The following is a 23,986-nucleotide window of genomic DNA, read 5'->3' as shown; positions in this document are numbered from 1 at the left end:
TTGTGCAAATCCAAATGAGATTTCCTACATCAAAGAACTCAAAGTGAATAACTTAGCTATTAGAAAAAATATGATTTAGTATAAATAAAAAATGAAGCACCTCTATAGGGACACTGTAGTCAATTTCTAGTTTTCATTTACTAAAAAGACTTAGTTTTAAATACTTGAGAAATACAAGTAAGTTGTCAAAGGTGTTGCAAAACTTGTACTCATGCCTTAATATAAAAAGGGGCAAAGCCTTTCAGAAAGCATCAAATATCAAGAGCCACTGAAACAAAGAGAAAATCACAATAATTCAACCCCTAAAATCATTTACAACTTTAACAATGCAAAATATGCAAAAACTGATATGTATGTAAACAGTTTAATAAGAGCAACATTTACAACAATAAAAATTAGAAGCAACCTCAATGAAAAATTGTTCAGAAATGATTGGGAAATGACATCACCATCCCGAAAAGTTGTGAAAATGATAGTGTAACCTGAAAAAATTATTAGGATACAATCAAAACTATTCGTAAAAGCTTGTTAAATGTAATATACACTCAAACTAAAAATGCAATGCACAAAATCGTAATACTGGATTTCTTTCTTAGGTAGTTTTTCTCCATTGTCTCTTTTTACAGTGTTTCCCAATGTGATGATTTAACCTATTGCTTAAAAACATTTTTTTGGCAGGGGGGCAATTATGTTTATTCGTGTATTTATAGAGGAGGTACCGGGGATTGAGCCCAGGGCCTCGTACATGTTAAGCCTGAGCTCTGCCACTTGACCTATACCTTCCCCCTAAAACTTATTTTTTAAAACAAAAATTCCAAGTAGTTTGGGCCTCAAATACAGCATATGACGTGACTTCCTGGTTAAGCACAGACACAAATACATGTTCAAACTATCCATCCACTAACTACGTGGTGTGCAAGATAGAGCAAGAGTTTAACAAATTCTACTTAACTTCTACTTAAGTTAATTTCTCCTAAAAAAGGAGCTCTCTGACACAACCAAGGGTTTTTTTAATCGCCATTTTTCGACTTTTAAATATTTCATATACGGTCTCTAAGCCACTTGACACAATTATAAATTTGAGCAGTGTTAGCTAGAATCCAAATTACCCAAAATGACGTGTTCTTTTACTTAGAAATACTTCTTGATATTTTCGGGTTTTGTTTTAAAATAAATACATGAACACTTTAAAATAATCAGTCTAGATCTTTAAAACGCTATTATTGTCAAATATATGTGCTACCCTGGAGCACTTTATAAACCTCTAAGAAATATGAGAGGAATAAATAGTGTATCTGCAAACTGTTTATCATAATGGAACTACTCAGAATCTCAAACAGTTAAAAATATTCTTGTCACTGAAACTAAGAAATTTCATATCTATTTCTATAAAAACAGAAGCACAGTCATTTCTTACCGATACAACTGCAGTGACATTTGCTGGGTCTCCTATCCTTTCAATGACAAGACGAATAACTGTTGTACTTGTTTCATTAACTACAAATTCTGTTTGTCCGGCAAACCTTATTTCTGTCTCTCCAAACATAAAAGGGATGAATAAAGCTGAAAGAAGATTTACTAATAAAGATGCAGAGGGCATCCCTATAGGAAAAAAAAAAAAGATTTTTTTCACAAAACATACCCAATATATTTTCATTAAATTGCGCTGTCTACAGATATTAACACAGATGAAAAGTTAATAAGCAACTAAGACATGAACACATCAAATATTAAGCCATCCAATTCACATGTGTGACCACAGAAATAAGTCAGAAACCACAATCCTCTTCTATGGTTCTGTTTACTATCCATAACTTAACACATTAACATAGTAGTTATAACGAGCCTTAAACTTATTTATTAAATTCAGTTTTTAAAAAATTTTGTCCCTCCAATTTATTCTTAAAAAAAATTGAGCAGCAACATAAAAACTGAATTAAAGCCCCACCTTCCCCCAAATGAAACTGTAAAATACAAGCCAAAACTGAAAGTTACCAAATGGATCAATAATCTTACTGGGCGATTATCTATCTGATGATCATACAAACATGAGCGAACCCCTGAAACCCCTGAAACATAAAGCAGCTGAAGCTAAAACTTTCCTGGTTATCTCTATTTTTTCCTTAATTTTGTCTTCTTTGAGAGTACTTCTTAAAAACTTTTAGATATTGCAAAGAAATGCTAATCCTTTCAGAAAACTGAAAGAAAATTTCCAGGACTTCTCCCACTTTGCTGGCTAGAACACTAATACCACTTCTTAGAAAATGTCCATATTGCTCTAAAACTAAGCAAATTTGGCAAAGTGTTTTATTTCTTTTCCTAATTTCTACTGTGCTCTTCTTAGTACAGTGTGTGTGTTTATGAGTCGTCAATATTGTTCCCACTTTCAGCACTGCGTGATTCAAATGTTTTCAAAAGCACAACAGTGCAGAGGCCTTTAAGAGATCTGCTGTTTTGTAATGTAGATGCACCTCTAAAAATGTGAACAATTTATCTCACGGATCATTAAGATTCCAAAGGATTATGTGATCAGTCACACGAACGTAACAAGTTCACGCGTTTTAAAGAACGGCTGCATTATGTACTCGATGAGCCAAAATGCTTCCTATTAATCTTTGCCTTGGTCAAGAAGTAATAAAATTTTCATGTATCTGGTATTTCCACATGGCTTCACATGGCTTTATATTTAGGAACCACCAAAAGTTTTGTGAGTTTTGATATATTTTAGGGTTAAAAGGCAATTTTCTCAGTCAAGTATATTCAAACAATGCAGTCTGGGATTGCTTAATGATGCCTCACATGTTTATGGCTGGAAAATCCGTAGACAGGGATGCAGAGTTCAGACAGTGTAGGAAAAAGATGGAGACCAATAGGGACAGAGATTCTGGAGGATGGGGCCCTCTCTCTAAGAAAGCCTGCCATGGAGCTAAAAGACTTGGGAGAAGAAATAAAATAGTTCTCCCTCACCAACTGCAAACTCTTCCCCGACTTCTTAGCCAGGTAAGTGTACTATGAGAAAGGAAAGAAAAAAGATGTGAGAAAGAGAAGGAAAACGGGAACGCCTAGGTGAAGCAGGAAAGTAAGAATTCTGGGCTAAATCAGAGACAACAGAAGATCTTTTGTGGAATTCTAAAGCCAGAATGATTTCACATCTCACAACAAATAGTGGGAAAGAAATAAACTAGGGAAGAAAAAGAGAATATAGAAGAGGGGGAAGGGGGAAGGAGGTAGGCCCAGGCCTTGGATGCATTAAAAAAGACAACTTTGGTCTATCGTGATTTTGAAAGCAAAATCTCAATTCCTTAAGCTGAAAGAAATAAGAAGACACTTGAAGTTCTAAGTGAGAGTGTGAGCTATAGTATGAGAAGGGGAAATCATGAACGACTGGGAACACAAGTTCTCAAAATGTGTTATGCATAAGGAGCAACATCCACATTTGTTCACCTGCTGATTCGCAAACTCAGAAACTCTGATCGGGTGAGTTTAGGGTGGGGCCCAGGAATCTGCATTTAACAGGCAGTCCTACTGATTCTAATACAACTGATCCTTGGGATGCCCTTTGAAATACTCCACCCAAGAGTGTGAGAAAGTGTGGGGGGTGTGTCTTGGAGTAGACACACAACAGACCACACTGGTAGCTTGAAGTTAATCACTGAGTTTTTCAGTGCAGTATGCTTGAACTTGCTGTAGGCTTGCTCAGACACTTCTCTACATATTACTATACAGTGTTTTAAGATTCCATGTATCCTGAAGAAAACCTGTAATAACCTATAGAAAATAACTATATAACAGCAGATGCTTAAATAGTGTTGTTCTAGGTACCTGACACACAATAACACATTTAATCTTCACAACATCTCTATGAAGAAGGTGCTATATCATTAACCCCATTTTATAGCTGAGTGAACTAAGGCACAGACAGATTAGTTAACATTTGCACTGTTATTTAGCTAAGTAACTAGGCAGGATTTGAACCCAGGAATCCACCCTCCAGACTCTGTACCCGTAACCACACAAGACTGCCTCTTACATTTTACTCCTACAAGTCACACATCCCCATCTTGACTAATATGGTAGCCTATACATGCTACACTTTTCCAAGCATTTAAATATTTCAAACTCATGCACAATAACCAAAACTACCATAAAACTGCACAATCACAAGTCTCCTAAAAGTTTGCCCCTTATTATTCTGATAAACATTACATTTATTTAACCAAAACTATGGTTCTCTTGACTACTTTAAATATTTAACAGCATCTTTTAATGTCAGGACCTATGAGCTCAAATGGTGCATTCTTGCAGTTTCCCAGACAATTAGAACTCCTAGATCTTGTGGTTAAGTCAGTAAATCCATTTAAAATTGGAGCACATCAGTGTTTTGAAATTATGCAAAATGAACAAACAAGCATGATTGGAAATGCCTCAAATTATGTGACATCATTGATAATTTAATCTCCTCTGCTTTCATCTTTTCAACTTGTAAGAAAAGTTGTTGAGGCAATGTAGGCATTCAATAGAAGTTAAAAAATAAAGAAAAATCTTTAAAAGTGAAGTTTGCATTAGAAGACAGGCATAATTGCACAAATGCTGAATAGTTTCTTTTTTAGGGCAACTAGGTACATTTTCCTCTATCATACCAAAAAGCTACTAGCCTTTCGAACTCCCTTTATTAAACTCAGAAGACCAGGTATTAGTAACTGACACAAAACATAAGTCATTCATCTATTTCAGGTCACTTTTCTCTTATTAGATTTAATGAATGCTTTACATGACCCATCACCTACTTAAAATTTCTCCATAAAACGAATTTCAAACAACACATGTTTAAAGATCATAATGTGCTTAATTCACATTGTCACAATCGTGAAAGAATAATTTTAGCTTTACTCAGTCATTCCTCTACTCTGTAACAGCATCATATTCCAATATTCAAATCCTCTCATTTCCAGCTATCCACATTCTCCTCACACCTCCCACTTTCAGTATGATTCAAAAAAAGAAAGAGAGAGAGAGAGAGAGAAAGAAAGAAAGAAAGAAAGAAAGAAAGAAAGAAAGAAAGAAAGAAAGAAAGAGAGAAAGAAAGAAAGAAAAAGAAAGAAAGAAAGAAAAAGAAAGAAAGAAAGAAAGAAAGAAAGAAAGAAAGAAAGAAAGAAAGAAAGAAAGAAAGAAAGAAAGAAAGAAAAGAGAGGAAGGAAGGAAGGAAGGAAGGAAGGAAGGAAGGAAACAAACTATTCTTGCCAGTAGAGCTCTAATCTCTTAGATCTCTTAGCGTGTTAAACTAATAAGAAACTTAGGCTACTCTCTTGCTTCTTGTTTCCTGAATTATATTATGAAGTTTTGACAGAATTCTGATAGTACACAGTCTTGGGTTCTTGGATTTTAGTAATCATATTCAGCCTATGCAACAAGACACATAATTCTGCAGAAAAAAAAAAAAACACTTCAAAATTAAAACCAGGAATGTATTAGAGTAGCTCTTACAATGTAAACTGGTTGCTTTCAGAAGAGCAGCCTACAGTTTGGTGTAATTTCTGTGTACTGAGCACCTGCTATACACTGTGTTAACACTCGTTTTAATCACTGAGGACACAAAGATCCACAAGAAATGGTCCTTGGCTCCAGGGCACTCACAGGGATGGGCATATGATTCAGATCAGGCCAATCAAAGCCAACAAGACACAATTCTGAGAATTTTGCTTAAACATAAGGATGCTGATTCCCTCTACTGCTGGATTCAGGATCTTGCTGACTGGGGCCAGTTTCCTGCGAAGCCTGAAAATGAAGCCAACACAGCCAAAGACAGAGCCAAGAGGTGGAGAGGAGCCAAGTCTTGATAACCAAGCTTAGGTTCCAGAATCCAGCTTTACCCTTGCCTTTTCAGTTGCTAAGGCAATAAATTAAATTTTTTTGCTATAGCCAGCTTGGGTTGGATATTCTGTCACTTTCAACGTCAATATTTATCCACTAAATTGAAATCTGTGACATTGTGAACTCATGTTAGGATATACCAAGTAGAAGGTCCCTCTGTCTCTGCTCTAACATTAAACAGTCATAGTCTTTTCTAAACATTTGTGAAAGGACACCACACTGGCTTTCTTTCCTGTTTCCATGCAATTTTGCCACCATCTATAATATTTTCCCCTGTACCTTGAAATGAACAATGACCAGTGAGGAAATGTAGGACACACAGACAAACCAAAACTGTCTTCACAACAGAACAAAGCAGGGCAGGAGAACACAAAGATTCAGTGTTCTGAAAAAGTTAATGCCCATCTGATTGTCATAAGGAATCTCAATATCATACGTTTTTAAATTAGCCTAGCATTAGTTCCTTTCTCTTGCTTTTTTCCTGGATGCCTAGCTTTCTTCCCTTCTAAAAATGTGGTATTTGCTAATTTTATTCCTCACTTGTATTACTTAGCACACAAACATACTAAACTCCATTTATAAAACAATATGCACCAAAACAATACATTATAATAATCATTGAATTCTAAATCCTGTTTATCTAGGATATTACCTTCCTCACATCTTGCCTCTTATTAACAAGTACGCTAGGAAAAGTAGAAAGTATAGTATATTCTGAATTAAAGGGGATAGTCTTCTATTTTAACTTTTAATAAGTCTGTAGAAACAGAACAGAATAAAATAAGTAAATGAGAATAAGGACCCAATAGATGACATGTATTGAAAAACATGAGAATTCAATTGATTTTGCTGATTTTGCAGTAATTAACTTTCATACAATACTTTCACCAATTTAAATGTTAACTTTGTCTTTTTAAGTTTCACAATAAACAGTTGCACAACCTCTGTGAATGACAGGACAAGGTGAAAAGACAAACATTATTGAAAGGATACATTGACCTTTTAGCTTCAGCTGTTGCCTTGCCAATGCCACAGCAAGCATCTTCCCATGGTGCAACCACCAGGTAATTCATCCTGAAAATATGATCCTAATGGAGCAAGGTTTTCAAGTTTAGAATTACTTGAATTCTATTACATTTACTAAAGGGCATTCTAAAACTATAGAATTACTCCTGTGGAACATGAGAAGTTTCATTTATATCATCAATTATTCAGCTTCTAAGAATTCTTAATCTGTGTTATTTGTATTTGGCAAGTACTAACAAAAAAATGGCCTTTTCCTTCTTCCATACCAAAACAGAATTTAAATGTGCAACTCTCAAAAACAAAATAATCTAATGTTACAAACTGAGGAAATGCTAAATACTTCTCAATGATAAAGAAAATGGTCTCCTTATTCAGACTATAAGTAATGTTTCTTACCTATATTTTTTACTTACTTTATAATCTTAAGGAATATATTTTATTTTAGTCATCTTTAAATAACATACATACTTGTGGTACAATATTAAAAAGGAAAAAAGTAAACAGTAAAAAGTAAGTCTCTCTCCCACCAGTCCACACCTGCCATATGCTGCTTCCACCCACAGTCCATTATAGTAACCAACTTCACCTGTCTCTCAAGAACGATTATATGCCTATATTAAGAAGTATGTCTATAGGAGAAAATTCCTGCAGCAAATTCTGTTTTCTTCTACCTATAGACTACAGGAATCAACATATTTTTTCAAGCCAGTGGTTAACAGAGAGATAGATACTAGGTGTCCATGTAGACACTCATGAGGGGAACATGTTTATTGTTTTAACTATACACCATCATCATTGTAGATCTCATCAATAAAACGACAGTTTCCACTGCCTTTTACTACTTATCCATTCTGCCTTTTGGCTCAAAAACTGCACTGCTATTGATCTCTCCTCTTCTATCTGTGTAAGTGTATATAATTTTTTTCAAAAAAAAAAAAAAAAAGCCCTTTACCATAAGGTTTCAGGTCATATACATAGACCCAGCATTAAAAGTGTATACCTAAAGCTCATATTTCCCCAATTTTCTTAAATATTCAAAGTGACTTTAATCCTGTCTGTCATGGTTTTAACCAAACATTCTAAAGTCTCCCATTAAGTGATACCAACGGTTTACTTTTATCACTTTCATATTTTCAACTAGTTAATTTTCTTAATCATTCACCTACCTTTGCATTAATCATACATTAGGAGTCAAAGTACCTGGGATCTAGTCCCCAATTGGGTGATGGTTTTAGGGGGGTTCACTGTATTATTCCTCCTACTTTTGCATGTGTTTAAAATTTTCCATAATAAAAAAGCTTTCATTAAAAAAATCTTTAAAGGTTCCTAACTGAACTTAAAATAAAAACTTCTTATCATGGACCACAACACCCAATATAAACACATCTTATCTTTTCTGTCAAATACCACTCTCCTGCTTACGTACTAAGCCACACTGGTGCTGCAGAGCCTTGAATGAGCCAAGCCCTTTCCCACATCTGTGCCATGGCTGGTTGCTCTTGAGGCCTAGGACTCTCTTCTCTTCCACCTGTAATTTACATGGCCCTTTTTTAAAATCTGTTACTTTTTTGAGTAAATGTCACCACCTTTCTATTCTCTGTACGTACAGAAACTTGTCCTCTGATATCCTCCTCTCAGCCTTTTGTCTTTCATTGCACTCATCACAATTTGCACTTATTCTGTCTCTCTCCTTACAACAAAATCACTTTCAGGACAATGAACTTGCCCATCTTGGATGTCTTTGCATTCCCAGCACCCAGCACAGTCCTTGGCATATAATAGGTCATCAAGATATGTTTATTCAATGAGAAAACGAGGAAGGAATAAGTTAACCCATCTTTTTAGAGTAGTGGGAAGACAGGGAAAATACAGCGTCGTAAAGGAAAGCAAGAGTCTCTTCCAAACTCCCTTGCCTTACTTAATTTTATCAGGACCAAACACAGTGGTCTTAACTTGGACTGTGAGACTCATAGCATGGCAACAGACATGAGGCTTATCCATATTAATAATTTTTAAAAGTATCCAAATCTTGAAGATAAGGAAAAATGCATGCGGCCTGTACTTTCAATATCATACAGGGCACAGATCTGCCCAAAATTTAAAGAAATGTACTTTGTTTCACTCAACAATTGTTTACTACTGATAAAAGGTTTCAGACTTGGTGAAATTATATGTAAATTCAGAAATTTTCATGCGGTAAAGGTGCCAATAATTTTTGTCCAGTGAAGTAGATAACCTAAAGGTCACAGTTTTTTTGCCCAGTAGGACATTAACCAGCTTTATAAGTAACCTAGAAATCTTAACATTCCTTTGTTAATTTTCTATTACATACTTAGCTCCTCAAAAGCTCTTTGAGCCAGTATTAACATCCTACTGGTTCCCTCATTAATCGGTTGAATAAAATATTTGATACATGCTTATTTTATATCTGTATGAGTTATGCTTATAAACTTTTGTGAAGCATACTTTACTACAATAATCTGCTTTGTTTTGTTTTTTTCGGAAGTGTAACCATGACAGAACAAGTCACCCTGGCACACACATAGGACTTTGGTTCCATAACCATATCAGTAAACAATCCTACAGTTTGGACCAATATTTCCGGGAAAAGAAGCATGTCACTGAACACAAATGAGGTAAGTAAATACCTGATACAATACATAAAATCTGATTTCTATCTTATTTTCAATTATTTATTTTTCCATGAGATCATGTACTCTCATTTTCATAAGTCACCAAATAAGCAGACCACAAAAACCACTCAAGATGCTCATATTCGGACTACAAAATGCCCACCAGAGAAAAAGAAGGAACAGTATACAGATGCTTCAATTCCAGAGCTACGTGGGGCTCTCAAAGATCACGGGTTTCAATCGTGCTCTCTCAACTCCACTTTGGCAAAACACAAAATGAAAGATTCACTATACTAAATCCTTCGAAGAAAATTCAAAAGCAGTAAATCAAGTCAAGATTTGTTCATGCAGCTGCCAGATCTGAAAGGTATCTCCGTCAAGAAGAAGTAAGACACTCTTGGCTTTTCGCTCCTCTGAAATAAAAGAATCGTGTGTCTAAAGGAAGGTTTCTTGAACCACCATTAGATGGCACCCCTCCATCTTCAAAAACAATCAATAAACAACAATTTCTCAAATTGTGAAAAGAGGTCATAAGAATTTAAAGACAGATTTTTGCCACCTGTAACTCTTTGCAGACAAATGCAATTTTTAATTCTCCATTGAACTCAAACACAAAAATCACAAAAGCAACTTTCTTGAAATTGAGATCTCACTAAAAACAGCTCTAATTAGTTCTAGTCTTTCCTCTGAGATTCAGTATTACCTAAAAAAAAGAGAGGGGGTCTCTCAGTCACTTTGTGTGGGTTTCTTTCAATTCTGTACCTACTTACTGGATATCACCTGTTTTTATGGAGAATTGAGACACTTTTATTTTCTAAATGAATTATTTGCATTCGTGGCAGGTAAGGGAGAGAGCTTCATGTTATGAATCCAGAGGTTTCAACTCAAAGAGACCTAGGGATGTGTGTTTTTCAGCCTAAACTGTGTTTCTAAAGATACTAAAATGATTTCTGCCAAGATTGAAAATGTAAAAATTCTGCATTTTTAGAAAAATGGATTTCTAGACTATTTTGAAAAATTAAGGAACTGGTAAATCTAAGTCCAGATTTTTACATGACCTCAACTGGCTGGATCTGAGCAGCAACGTTAGAGTATTTGCTCTCCAGGACCTGCCAATGTCTCCTCAGACTAGGGTCAAAGAGGAAAGTAAAATATTTCTTATATTTGTGCCATTCAAATATGGAAAAACAGGCACAAGGGTGTGCCCACACATATTATGCATGCACACATACGCAAATTGTGGACTGCCTCCCAGCAGAGTCCCAGGAATTTTATTTTACAGGACAATGGGAAAGCATTCCTAGAATACCTCGGCTTCCTGCCATAAATGCTACGAAGCCTCTAGCTGAACACCGCCAGGGCCCCTGGGGGTGTTGAGCCCTGAGGCACCTCTGAAGCAGAAGGTTAGTATTGCCTCAGGAGTCAGACTTGGGCTCCACTCTAGTCACAGCCATCTTCCCAGCTATGTGACTTTGGACAAATCAACTCACTTCTCTGGGCCTCGAGTTCTCTCAACTGCTAAAGGGAGGAAAAATGAAACGACAGCTGGCAGGGGAATACATTTAGTTCTTTGGTCTCGCCCAAATTTTGTTAAGATAAAGTAGTTTCTTTAAAGTAACTACACTGTCTAAATATGTAATGTTCAGATAAATTAGGTAAAATGCTAGAAGATTACCTATGGACCAGCTGAGTAATTCCTCTTTCCCATTTGTAAGGTAACATGCAGTCTGTTGTCACTTCCAGCAGTCATTTTCTAATTTAAACAAATTACCCTTTAGATATTCAATCTCTTCAATTAACAATTTTCAAATTTTCCACAGCACCTCAAGAACTATACAAAATTTTAATGTGAAAGTAAAAAGCTTAATTTGAGACCAAAATATTCGAACACCTTCTACTCTGCCCCCAACTTCTATAATCCTCCACACTTTGAAACATGTAAAACCTAAGACTGGATGACAAACATCTCCATTCCAGGAAATCTGAAGCCAGTGACCTCACAATATTAATTTATTTCTCCATCTGTCTCACCCACACTGAACACGTGAGAAATAGATTTCATGTCATCAGTGTGCTACAATGTTCTGTCTATATATTTGTTTCTAAAGGAAATCAATGAGATTAAGCTTCTTTCACTGGCTAATTACACAGAATGGTTTACAAATAAAAAGCATCATGATAAAGCTGAAAATACATTTTTATAAAGTTCCATAATGCTTGGTAAGATTACAAATATCTATCAAGCAGACCAAAATTTCCAAATGCTAAAATACTCATCACTGAGGTCATTAAACACTGTTAAGAACCCTCCAGAAGCACCACTAACGCCAGAATAAACTCATTTCAAGCTGAATTTTTACTGACAAAATTGTTAATAATATCTACCAGAACATTTCAAAATTCTAAGTCAAAGTCTGAAATTTGTCCAATTCAGGAAAAGTCTATACAAGTTTATCATTAATAGATCAGTGAGATAGGTCTGAGCTATAGAAAACATTTTGCAAGGTCTTCCGATTTTTAATTATAAATACTGTATTCGTTAGGACTGATTTAAACTTACCTTTACAGAGAAGCAAATGCCTTATAACATATTGACTTTACTCTTTATTGCTTTCATGAATATCCTGTGTAACTGTGTCTGTACTTTTCTCAAAGCATTCTTTTTAGCTCATCTAATTTTTTTCTTCTCTTACCTTACATTTCCACTCTTTTGGGGCTTTTACGGTCATGATCCACTGCCTACACGTTCCAAAATTAAATGGTTCTCTTCTTTCTTCCTCTTAAAGAATACAGTGTTTGTTTTTGTGGTTTTAAACGGAGCCCAAACTTTGTTTCAGTACTATGCTGGGGATTGGGAGGATAACGGAGTTGGATGTGGAGTTGGATGTGATTACAATTTTCTCATGGCTCTGATGTGACAAAAATTATTAATTCCTTGGGATCCTTAGTATATAACAAGTATGAACCAGTTTAAAACACCCAGTGTGCAAATATATCACCATGCCATTATTTCTCCAAGTTAAATGCTATCCAAGACTCCATGTACCACATTGGAAAAAAGTCCAGTTTCACCTCCTGGAGGTCCTTTATTTATATGCTCCAAGAATTCCAGTGCTTATGCACTCTTAAAGGAGGTCCGGTGTCTCCCAGTCCCGAGTGCTTCAGCTGCCCCTGAGCCTCAGAACCTGGTGCTCTGTCTGCACCTGGTCCTCCTCCATCTGCTGGGTCTGCTGCATCAGGCTGTGGCCCTACTGCCATGTTGGCCCCAGCTCCTGGCCATGGCACAGGTCAGCATTATTTTCAGAGGAGTGTTACCTGCTGACTATACCACTTCTTCAGTGTTATCTTCAGCCCTCAGAGTCCCTAACCAGCTCCGTCCAGCCACAGGGCTTAGTGTCAAGTCCTCTTAAGAGTGTAGTCTTTTCATTCACGTAGACAAGTTTGAAAGAGCTTAAAGGAAACCCACGTGTGGCATGTGGACCCTACTGATGTGCTGTAGGTGTGTCTAACATTCATTTACCCTTCAACAACATTCAAAAAACACTTACTGAGTCTCTACTAAGCACCAGGCATCATCTAAGGCCTGAGCACGCAGCAGTAAACATGACCAAAACCAACACATTAGAATAGAATTTCATTTGGATTTTTCTCCTAGGTAAAGAAAAGGTAAATCTTCATTAGATCAGTTTTTGCCACCCAACTATACCTTCTACACTAGTGTGTAAACAGTCACTGGAAAATGAATTATACATCTTAGTAAATTCAAAATTAGAGTAAGGTTTATTCTTCTTTGCTTTCATTACTATATCTGAATGCCCATCAATAATAACTGCCTACCTTTAAAATTTTATACTTCAAACACTTTAGGGGTTTTATTTCCTTTTGCTCAAAATTCTCTCTTCCTTCATTACCACAGACTATTCCCAAAATGGAACGCCCATATTCCTAAGAATAATCCAACACATATGTTTGGACCCTATTCTTTGGTGTTTCTTTAAGACCTTACTCCTAACAGTCTCTCTACCTCCCCTCTTCCTTCCCCTCTCCTTTCCTCTCTCCCGCCCTCCCTGTGCCCCAAATGCAGTCTTCTTACCTACAAATAATTCCCTATCCTCAGCCTTGCCTCCTCTTCAAGCTTCTCCCTCAACTCTATCCTTTCCTTCAATATCAAATTTAAACTTTCCCTCTGAAAGATCTCAACGTTTCCTAGTTCCTATAAAAGATTCCCAATTCTAATTCCTAAAGTCTCATATAAGCTCCAATCAATATTCCCCAAAGTGTGCTCTGCTCAATGCTACGCCCACATTTTGACCAGACTAAAGAATTTTGCTGTGAATTATGTGTAAGAAATAAATTTGTACAGATACTGTACATACCTTCCTAAATATTTAAAATACTTTAAGCAAATAACAAGCACCAAAAAGACCTAAACAGAGACTTAACTTTATTTAATACATTATTTCCCAAGCCTATAACAACTACAGAACAATATTCCCCTATTGATATCTATGTACATCCTGTAGAACTAGACTCATATTGTCAACTACCTAGACACTTCCATCTAGCCACCCCACAGTTTCCAGTAAACTGTTTTGACTACAGTAGGCAATAATCCTTGTTAAAGTCCCAATCCTACATGGTGAGCTTGAGACACTTTCAAATGACTACTGGGCATCTCCATACAGAGGCCCTACCAGTCCCTCAAACATGTCTCAAATCAAAAATAAGTGCTACACTTCCCAACCTTCCCCCTCTGTCCCCTGCCTCTGCATCCCCATAGCAGAGACAAGTTGAGCACTTCTCTTTTATAAATCGCTTATAATATTATTCTTTGATTTGAAATCCGTCATCTACTACTCTCTGGTCTCCTTAAGGGAAGTCATGCTTTATTTATCTTTGCATCCTCCTCTGCACTGAGCCTAATCATATTTCAAATCATTGATCAATACTTTTTTAATATATATTTAAAAGAAGAAAGTACAGATAATCCTTGAACAACATGGGTTTAAACGGCATGGGTCCACGTATATGCGATTTTTCAATAAATACTACAGTACTACACAACCTGTGGCTGGTTGAATCCATGGCTGCAGAACCACAAATACAGAGGGCTGATGATGGGGACTTGAGTATCCGCAGATTTTAGGATCCGCGGTGGGTGCTGGAACCAATTTCTCACGATACTAAGGGATAACCGTATATCACACAGATTTATAAACACTAGTTTTAAGGTCACACTGCTTAAGTTAAATCCAAGTTCAGTCCTTACTCTCTGCGATAGCTTGGCAAGTGGCTTAGTGTCTCTGAAGCTCAGTTGTATCTAAACCTCAGACTTCTCATGAAAATGAGAGATTACATCATTTATGTCAAAGGCTAGTAGTGAGGATTAGATTAAATAATATGTAACACTCTTAGCACACTGCTTAGCTGAGAGTACCTACTCAGTAACTGTGCATTATTTTTAATTCACCCAATTCATATTAACAAAGTCATAACCTCCACAAGGATGTATCAAGAAGGACTTCAGACTGAAATTATTTTTAGCAGCTAAGACAGGAATTCACTTTAAATGTCACTGATTAGTTGACTTTTTAAATCATTTCTAATTCCCAAATGGCTAGTTAAGTAATGAGTCATTAGCAGGTATGCCTTTCCTTCAGCAGGTCTCTAGTTATTTTGGCCCTTTATATTGGTTTGCTTAACCCCTCTCTAATTTAAGGTGAACAATTTAAACTATTTTGTCAATATAGTAACAATGGTAGATAATCTTTGTGCAAAGACCCATTTTTTAAGAAGTAATATATGAAAGCAATATGAAGTCATTAAAAATCTTTTATAAAAAAATGTATAGGCATGAGAAAATGTTCCCAGATAAAAAGTAGGACAAATACAATATCATATTATGATAGCATATTTAAGTGTCCATTTTCACAAATAACAGTAGTTAAATGAATACATAACATGGGTGATATGAGTCTACTATTATAGCAAGTTGGAATTAAAGTGCATTATTCCACTTTAAAATTGGATGAAGCCACTTGCAACAAGTTATAGATAGATGCAAAGTCTTTACTACTCCTTCCTTGAAAGTGGAATCTAATTCCTCTTTTCTTGAATCTTGGCCTTAGTGATTTGCTTGACCAATAAAATGCAACAGAAATGTGACATTCTGGATCTTCTGAGGCTACGTCATAAACTGTTTTGAAACTTCTGCCCAGTCTTTTTGAAATGCTTTTTGAAGCTAACCATGACTTAGGACATCTGACTCCCTTGATTGGGGATGGCATGTTTTGAGGAAGCTCGAACTAGTCATACAGAAAGGCTGCATGGAAGGAGAGATACTTGGACAACTTCTAGTTGTCCACCCGTCATGTCCAGACATGACATCACAACCCAGACCAGCATGTGAATGACCTCAGCCACTATCTAGCTTTAATTCTACAGTAGACCCCAAGCAAGAAGAGCCCCTAAGCCCTTCAAAACCCAGAGTTGTGCAAGATAATCATAAATTAGTTTCAGTCACTAAGTTTTGGGGCAATTCATGTATACAGCTATAAATAACTTCAGTATCTCTGTTCATGATCCTACCATTTTAATATACATTAATTACCCAAATCTAATGTGTGTCATTTTAATTCTCATTACATAATTATTTAAAATAATGAAGAATATATTATGAAATATCATAGAGCATATTTTAAATGAATTTTATGATGTAATATGATAATCTAAAATAAAATACTTTACATAAAAAATAAATACTAACCATACAAATAGATTTATGTATACAAGTGAGTGTCCACATAGAAAAGTACTGGAAGTATAGTGGTGAACTTTAAGTAAAAAAGTTTAAAGATATTGTGCTGTTTCTTTGTCCTTTTCTATGTTTTCCTAAGTCATTGCATTTGAATATGTTTTACTTTGGTCATTTCTGATTCTGTTTTTGAAAAGCAAAATACCAAGAAATAGAAGTCTGAAACTAAACCCTAAAACTAAGATCATTTAACACACCCAACCTAACACTAGAACTGTAGATATAAACTACAATCCAAGAATTACAATCCCAGAATTACATGAATGTATCAAAACAGGGAACTTCTAGATATGTTCAGTACCTAAGTGTTTTTATAAAATAAAAAAGGTTGAAATACCATTTAAGTAGAACAAGAATATCGACAAACAAATCTCTTATCATCTTTGTACTTTTCCTAAGCTCTTTTCTTCCTTATCTTCCATTCTCCATTTTCTTCTTCCAGGGGCAATGCATGACTTGAGAACACAGTTTCCCCCACACACATGTATTTCACGTCCTTCTATGAAATCCTTTATACCCAAAACTTCCCTTTGAAGAAAATTCACGAGTGAAAAGGAAGTCTTCAATAGAATTCACTGTGTGTATAAACTTCCGTATCTTTCATCTCTTGATTTTGCCTGAGGAGATCTGGTGTCATGAACTGAAATACAGGGAGATTTTTCTGATAATGCAATGACTCTCTCAGACTTACTTCTTTTTTTATTTTGCCTTTGATCAATGCGTCCAGGGTATAGAATACTTTGAAGTTATACCACCCACTCTGCCCTCACTTTCTAGCATATAATTGTCCCTTCCTTCAATCATAAAATGTATCTAATTAATTGGCTTTTTTTAAAAAAGATGTATCATTTTTCTCTGTGTTTTCTTACAATTCATGAAAAACAAAGTTTCTTAAGTCTTATTTTATATATATACATATTCTTTATTGAAGTATAATAAGTTTACAATGTTGTGTCAATTTCTGGTGTACAGCACAATACTCCAGTCATATAGGAACGTACATATATTCGTTTTCATATTCTTTTTCACCATAGATTAATACAAGTTATTAAATATAGTTCCCTGTGCTATGCAGTATAAACTTGTTGTTTATCTATTTTATGTGTATTAGTAGTATCTTCAAATCTAGAACTTGCAATTTATCCCTTCTTATCCCCTTCCCCCTCTGGTAACCATAAGTTTGTTCTCTATGTCTGTGAGTCTGTTTCTGTTTTGTAAATAAGTTCACTTGTCTTTTTTTTTTTTAGAGTCTACATATAAGTGATGTTATATGGTATTTTTCTTTCTCTTTCTGGCTTATTTCACTTAGAATGACATTCTCCAGGTCCATCCATGTTGCTGCAAATGGCATTATTTTATTATTGTTTATGACTCAGCAGTATTCCATTGTACAAATATGCCACAGCTTCTTTATCCAGCCATCTGTCAATGGACATTTTGGTTGTTCCCATGTCTTGGCTATTGTAAATAGTGCTGCTATGAACATTGGGATGCATGTGTCTTTTTGAATCAAGGTTCCCTCTGGATATATGCCCAGGAATGGAATTGCTGGATCATATGGTAAGTTTATTTTCAGTTTTTGGAGGACTCACCATACTGTTTTCCATAACAGCTGTATCAAATTACATTCCCACCAACAGCGTAGGAGGGTTCCCTTTTACTCAGACCCTCTCCATTATTTATCATTCATGGACTTTTGAATGATGGCCATTCTGACTGGCGTGAGATGATACCTCATTGTAGTTTTGATTTGCATTTCTCTGATAATTAGCAATTCTGAGCATTTTTTTCGTGTGCCTATTAGCCATTTGTATGTCTTCATCGGAGAAGTGCTTGTTTAGTTCTTCTGCCCATTTTTGTATTGGGAAGTCTTATTCTTCCAACTTTAAATTTTAACTTCATCCTATTTTAAATCCAGATTTCCATTTAAACTTACAAAATCAACTGAAAGGGTTGAGGTCGTGAGAAGTTAGTTAGATCAGGAGTCAAAGTTTTACAAGAACTGGCTTACTTGAATTTCTCTTCTAACTTGGACTTGCTTTCCCATAATCATAGCACATCCCTGCCCACTCTAAATATCTCCCATTCCCCTAAGTTCAGCTACCCCCATAACTCCTTATTCACTTGTGATTTAGAATATACTGGAAGCACTGCAACACAAAACATGATTGAGAGGGCAAGTGGTAACTTCCTGCTTCTTGAATCACCTTCTCATGTGGCTTCCTGATGCCACATTCATCTGGTTTTCCTTCATACTCACTAGGTCCCCTTCAGCCTCCTTTGCTAGATCCCTGTCTTCTTCCCAATGTCTACGTGAGCGAATATTCCAGTTCCCAGGCCCAGGCCTCTTCTCCACCTGCACTCGCTCCCACTGTGAACTCCTTCACCTCACTGCTCTAAACACAACCTTCCTGATTTACATCTCCAGCCTAACTTCTCCCCTCAACTTCAAATTCATGTAGTCAACAGACATCTCCAGGTGTAGGTAATTGTTTAATCTAATTTTTATTTTCAGAATATATAGTGCACTTACATGCATACAGGTTTAAACTTACATTATAACAAGGCATATTTAGAGGATTCTCATTTCCATCCACCTATTCCTTTTCTTCCCCTATAGATAACCATTTTTACCAGCCCTCAAATCATGTTGCCAGTGTTTCTTTTGCAAACAACTATACACTAGGCACACAAAATGAAACAAGGTGACTGTATTATCAAGTGGTGATACAATCACACAGACAAAATAATTATTTCTAATGCCTTTAGAACATAGTATTTTGACAGTCCGCCCTTAGCAGAATACATTCGAAGGACAAATACAGCTGCAAAGAAAGCTTATACTTCATTCAATATTCTTATCGTCAGTGGTAATATCAGTATTATTATGTTTAAAATAAATTTTATACTGTAGAGTATACATTTTGGGATCATATTTTATATGTTGTAGAGAATATATTTTGAAACCATGTTGTAGGATAGAGCAAATAATAATTAAGAAACGACAATAAAGCCAAAGAAATTATGCAAGGTCTCTATAAGGTTAAAGTTACGTTGGAAGTAGCACTAACACCTCATGACTTTTTTTCTTTGTAAAAATAAGTATTCCCTGACTCTGACCATTAAAAATGCTTCAAAGTAATGACAAATCAGTAACACCAAGCATCAGTAGTGCCCAGATTTTTGTCTCTAAACACCATTCCCCACTAGAAGGAGCCAGGGCTCCTCAGAGGGATAACCGATGTCAGGGGAAGGAAATACGCAAAATGAACCTCAACATCTTATACCAGTAAGGACACCACTGAAGATTAATGAAGTCATTCAATGGGCACAAGAGGAACATGAAAGGGTTCCACAAGCCAAAGACTAAGCTTTTTGGGCATCTAAAAGGGTAATGACTGCAACTGTCTGAAACACAATGAATGTATAAATCCTTATGTTTATAAGGGTACTAAAATCTATCTCATTGGTGATCAACTAGGGTAACTGAAAGCAACTAGGGCATCAACTCCTTACTCTGAAATTAACATTTAAAGGGGAAGAATTAAATATTTATCCCGTATATCCTGGGTAAATTCCTTTTCAGAAAAACCAAACAGCCTAGTTAAGGAAAAAGTCTTTCCTTACCCAATTCCAACTAATGCAGCAAGAATTAGAAAAGCACCTGTTTGCAACTCCTAATAAAATAATTAAGGAAATGATATTCATGGATGAAGCAATTAGTAAAAATCAAAAAATGGGTTAAAGACTTGAAGTTTAAGACCTGAAGCCATAAAACTCCTAAAAGAAAACATAAGGGGTAAGCCCCTTGACAATGGTATTGGCAATGTCTTTCTGGATATGACATCAAAAGCAAAGGCAACAAAAGCAAAAATAAGCAAATGGGACCGTATCAAACTAAAAAGCTTCTGCTCAGCAAAAGAAACCATCAACAAAATGAAAAGGCAACCTGCAGAATGGGAAAAAATATCTGCATATCATATATCTGATGGGGAGTTAATATCCAAAATATATAAAGAACTCTTATGACTCAATACCAAAAAGACAATCTGATTAAAAACAGGCAGAGGAAGTGAATAGACATTTTCCAAAGATACAAAAATGTCCAACAACTACATGAAAAGGTGCTCAACATCATTAATCATCAGGGAAATGCAAATCAAAACCAAAATGAAGTATCACCTCATACTGTTAGAAGAGCTGTAAACAAAAAGACAAGAGATAAGTGTTGACAGGGATGTGGAGAAAAGTAGTTGTGCACTGTTGGTGAGAATGTAAATCGGGGCAGCCACTATAGAAAACATGATAAAGGTTCCTCAAAAAAATTACAAATAGAATCACCCAATAATCCAGGAATTCCACTTCTGTGTATATATATATCTGAAGGAAATGAAATCACTATCTCAAGAGATATCTTCCCTCCCATGTTCACTGCAGCATTATTTAGCCAAAACATGGAAACACCCTAAGTGCCCATCAATGAATGAATGGATAAAGAAAATATAAGATATACAATGGAATATTATTCAGCCATAAAAAAAGAAGGAAATCCTGTCATTTTGACAATATAGATGGACCTTTAGGACTTTATGTTAAGTGAAATAAGTCATACAAAGAAAAATACTATACGATCTCACTTATATGTGGAATTGTAAAGAAACAAACTCAGAAACAGAGAAGATTGTTGATTGCTAGAGGGGAGAGGAGAGGTAAGAAATGGGTGAAGGTGTACAGAAAGTATAAACTCCCAGTAATAAAATAAGTCCTGGGGATGCCATGCACAGCATGGTGACTATAGTTAACAATACTGTATTGTATACTTGAAAGTTGCTAAGAGAGTAAATCTTAAAAGTTCTCATTACAAGAAAAAAAACTGTAACTATATGAGATGATGGATGTTATCTCAATTTACTGTGATAATCATTCTGCGATACCTACATGTATAAAATCATTATGTTGTACACCTTAAACTAACACTATGTTATATGTCAATTGTATCTCAATAAAGCTGGGGTCCGGGGAGCTGTCAGTGGGACACCTGTGAATGCAGGGACTGGGCTTTCACCACTCGAACTCGCTGATGACTCCTCGTGCCACTCACATGAGAGCCAGATGTGACACCACATGAAGTTTAGAGCACCACCTTCATAGCACTCTTGCCCAAGGAACAAAACCTGAATTCAACAGCAGCTGTAAAGCTAACTCTCAATTTACTAGTGACAAAAAAAAGAGGATAAAGAAACACAGTAAGTAGTCCAAAGAGAAAGAAACAATCAAATCCAGAACATGGACATTATAGGGGACAAATTACCCCTAGAGCTTCTTCAACAAATCAATGGTACAGGGGAAAAGGGAGATTCAAGGAGACTGTGAGAGACTGTCAGACAGAATATCAGGAATTACTTATATCCTAATCAGAAGAGTCAAATTCTAAAAAGATATATTTTAGACAATCAAGGAAATGTTAATACAGACTCATTACTGAATGAGACTATGGAATTATTGTTAATTTTATTAGTTAGGATAATAGCATTTTGGTTATGTAAGAAAACACTCATATTTTTTACAGCTTCATTTTGTGAAATTTTGAGATTCATGAAACAAAATCTTGAAAATTGGCAATTTCGGGTCGTGAGTATAAAGGGATTCATTTTACTGTTCTCTGCATTCATGTGAATATTTGAAAGCTTTCATAATAATACATTTTTACTGGCAAACCCACATAACAATCAAAGGTTTAATCTTAATTTAACACTAACTCCTCTTTTACCCCGACCAGGGCCTGCTGCAAGCTGGTGGCTTACAGTGGGTGAAGGGGCTGTGTCCTTTTCTCTTTGTCCATCTAGAGTTCACCCCTCCCTCAGCTGGCCAACTGGTTTCCCATCCCCACTGTGGGCAGAGCAAGGCGGGAGTCAGGACTGAGGAGAGGTACGAGACAGGTTCTTACTTGATGGGACTGTCATGAGACGACTTTGTCTCCACAGCCTAGCTGAGCTCTTCCTGTGGATCCTTTTGCAGGTTCCACAGCGGTTTCACTGCTGAGCCCCATCAACTAAATCCCCCAGAGGCAGGCGGTGCTTCTCTTTCAGCTGGCTAATCCAGATCCCCGCTGGCTTCTGCCCCGGCAATATACTCACAGCAAATTATTACTGGGCTCCCCTTGCCGCCTCTTAGGCAAGATCCCTTTAACACAACCTCAGGCTGACATCCCTATTGTGAGAGCCACAGCTGGCCCTGGGGCTCAACTCTCTTTGTGCAGCGGTGGGAGGGGATGCCAGTCAGCCCAGATACATCCCTCCATCCTGCTGCCACAGGCCACCTTAGCTCTCTCGGGAATCACTCAGGAAAATTTTCGCTCTGGTCCTCACCCACAAATCAAACTCCCCAAGGAGAAATGAAGCCCTCCTCATCACACTTAAACAAGGCACAGATACCCATGGGACAGGGGCTAGTCACAGCACTTCCACGGTTCTCCCAATATAAATTCTGCTCGGAAAACCCTCTCTCAGACTTCACTCTTTCGGATTTTTTATATATATTACATGAAGAAATTCCTAAATTATGCAATTAGTTTCTGTTATTTTCTTTGAAATTCTGAGTCTCGATAATTTCTTACAGCTCATTTTAACATTTGATATACATATTTCTTGGTGCCTCAGTTGAAAATCCCTATTTAAAAATGCATGAATATATTGCCATCAGCAGGTCGAAGTGGCTTTTTTTCCTTTTAAGTTACTCAGAAACCACACCCTCTGCCAAACTGCCATCACCTCAACAAAGGAGTTCGTCACAGCTACTTTTCTTACTACTTTGATGAGTAACAACAGCAGTGTAGTGGTTTTAAAATATGGCTCCACAGTTTTTTGACACTTTTCCAGTGACAGATGGGCTATATGTCTCCTGTTCTTAAATCTAAGCTCTGTGGCCACTTGTCCACAGAATTCAGTGGAAGTGAATACAGTACTAGCTTCCAGGTCCAAACCTTAACACACTGGCAGCTTCCACCTCCTGTCCCTTAAATAACACTTGCTCAGGGAACCTGATCACCACACTATGAGGAAGTACAAGTCTCCCCTTGGTGTGGCCCACATGGAAAGGAGCCCACAGCCAGCATCAACTTGCCAGCCATTACAAGCAACACCTTGGGAGAGGATCCCCAACCCCAGGCAAGCTGCCCCAGGAGACACTGCATGGAGCAGAGACAAGCTGTGCCCACCAAGCCCCACCCAAGTTCCAGACTCATTAGCAAAATAAGTGGTTATTTTAAGCCATTAAGTTTTAGAGTGCTTGGTTATAACTGAAGCATATATAACTGGGGGCTCCTCTTTAAGGAAGAGCATCAAATTAAATACAAAATTGTTAGGGGCTGTTACCTCTCTTTGCAATCTCTGGCTTTCAGCCTTTCTATGTCCTTATGTTTAACGTGTGTGTCTTATAAACAGCATGTAATTAATTTTTTTTTTGTCTCTTCTGGTAATCTCTGTGCTTGTCTGAAGAGTTCAATTTATATTCATTCACTTATTATAATTAACCTTACATTTAGAATTTTTTCTGTCATATGATTTTGCAGGGTTTTTTGCCCTGCTCTTACAGTTTTATTTTTTCTTCTTTCTTTCCTTTGCTGTGCTTGTGGATGCCTTTG

The 23,986-nt window shown here is 36.5% G+C and overlaps 1 protein-coding gene across 2 annotated transcripts in view; it reads right to left on the bottom strand.

Moving 5' to 3' along the window:
* Nucleotides 1–23,986, bottom strand: part of ADGRV1 (adhesion G protein-coupled receptor V1) — a 471,359-nt gene that overhangs the window by 437,480 nt on the left and 9,893 nt on the right. For both annotated transcript variants that reach the window (XM_064482395.1, XM_064482396.1), the window contains exon 2: nucleotides 1,418–1,602. In XM_064482395.1, coding sequence (XP_064338465.1) covers nucleotides 1,418–1,602 — 185 coding nt within the window. The remainder of the gene's footprint in view (nucleotides 1–1,417; nucleotides 1,603–23,986) is intronic.

This window comes from Camelus dromedarius, chromosome 3, assembly GCF_036321535.1.
Source record: "Camelus dromedarius isolate mCamDro1 chromosome 3, mCamDro1.pat, whole genome shotgun sequence".
Lineage (NCBI taxonomy): Eukaryota > Metazoa > Chordata > Mammalia > Artiodactyla > Camelidae > Camelus > Camelus dromedarius.
The sequence above is the reverse complement of the archived record's forward strand: the minus strand, read 5'-3'. Positions and strand labels throughout refer to the sequence as shown.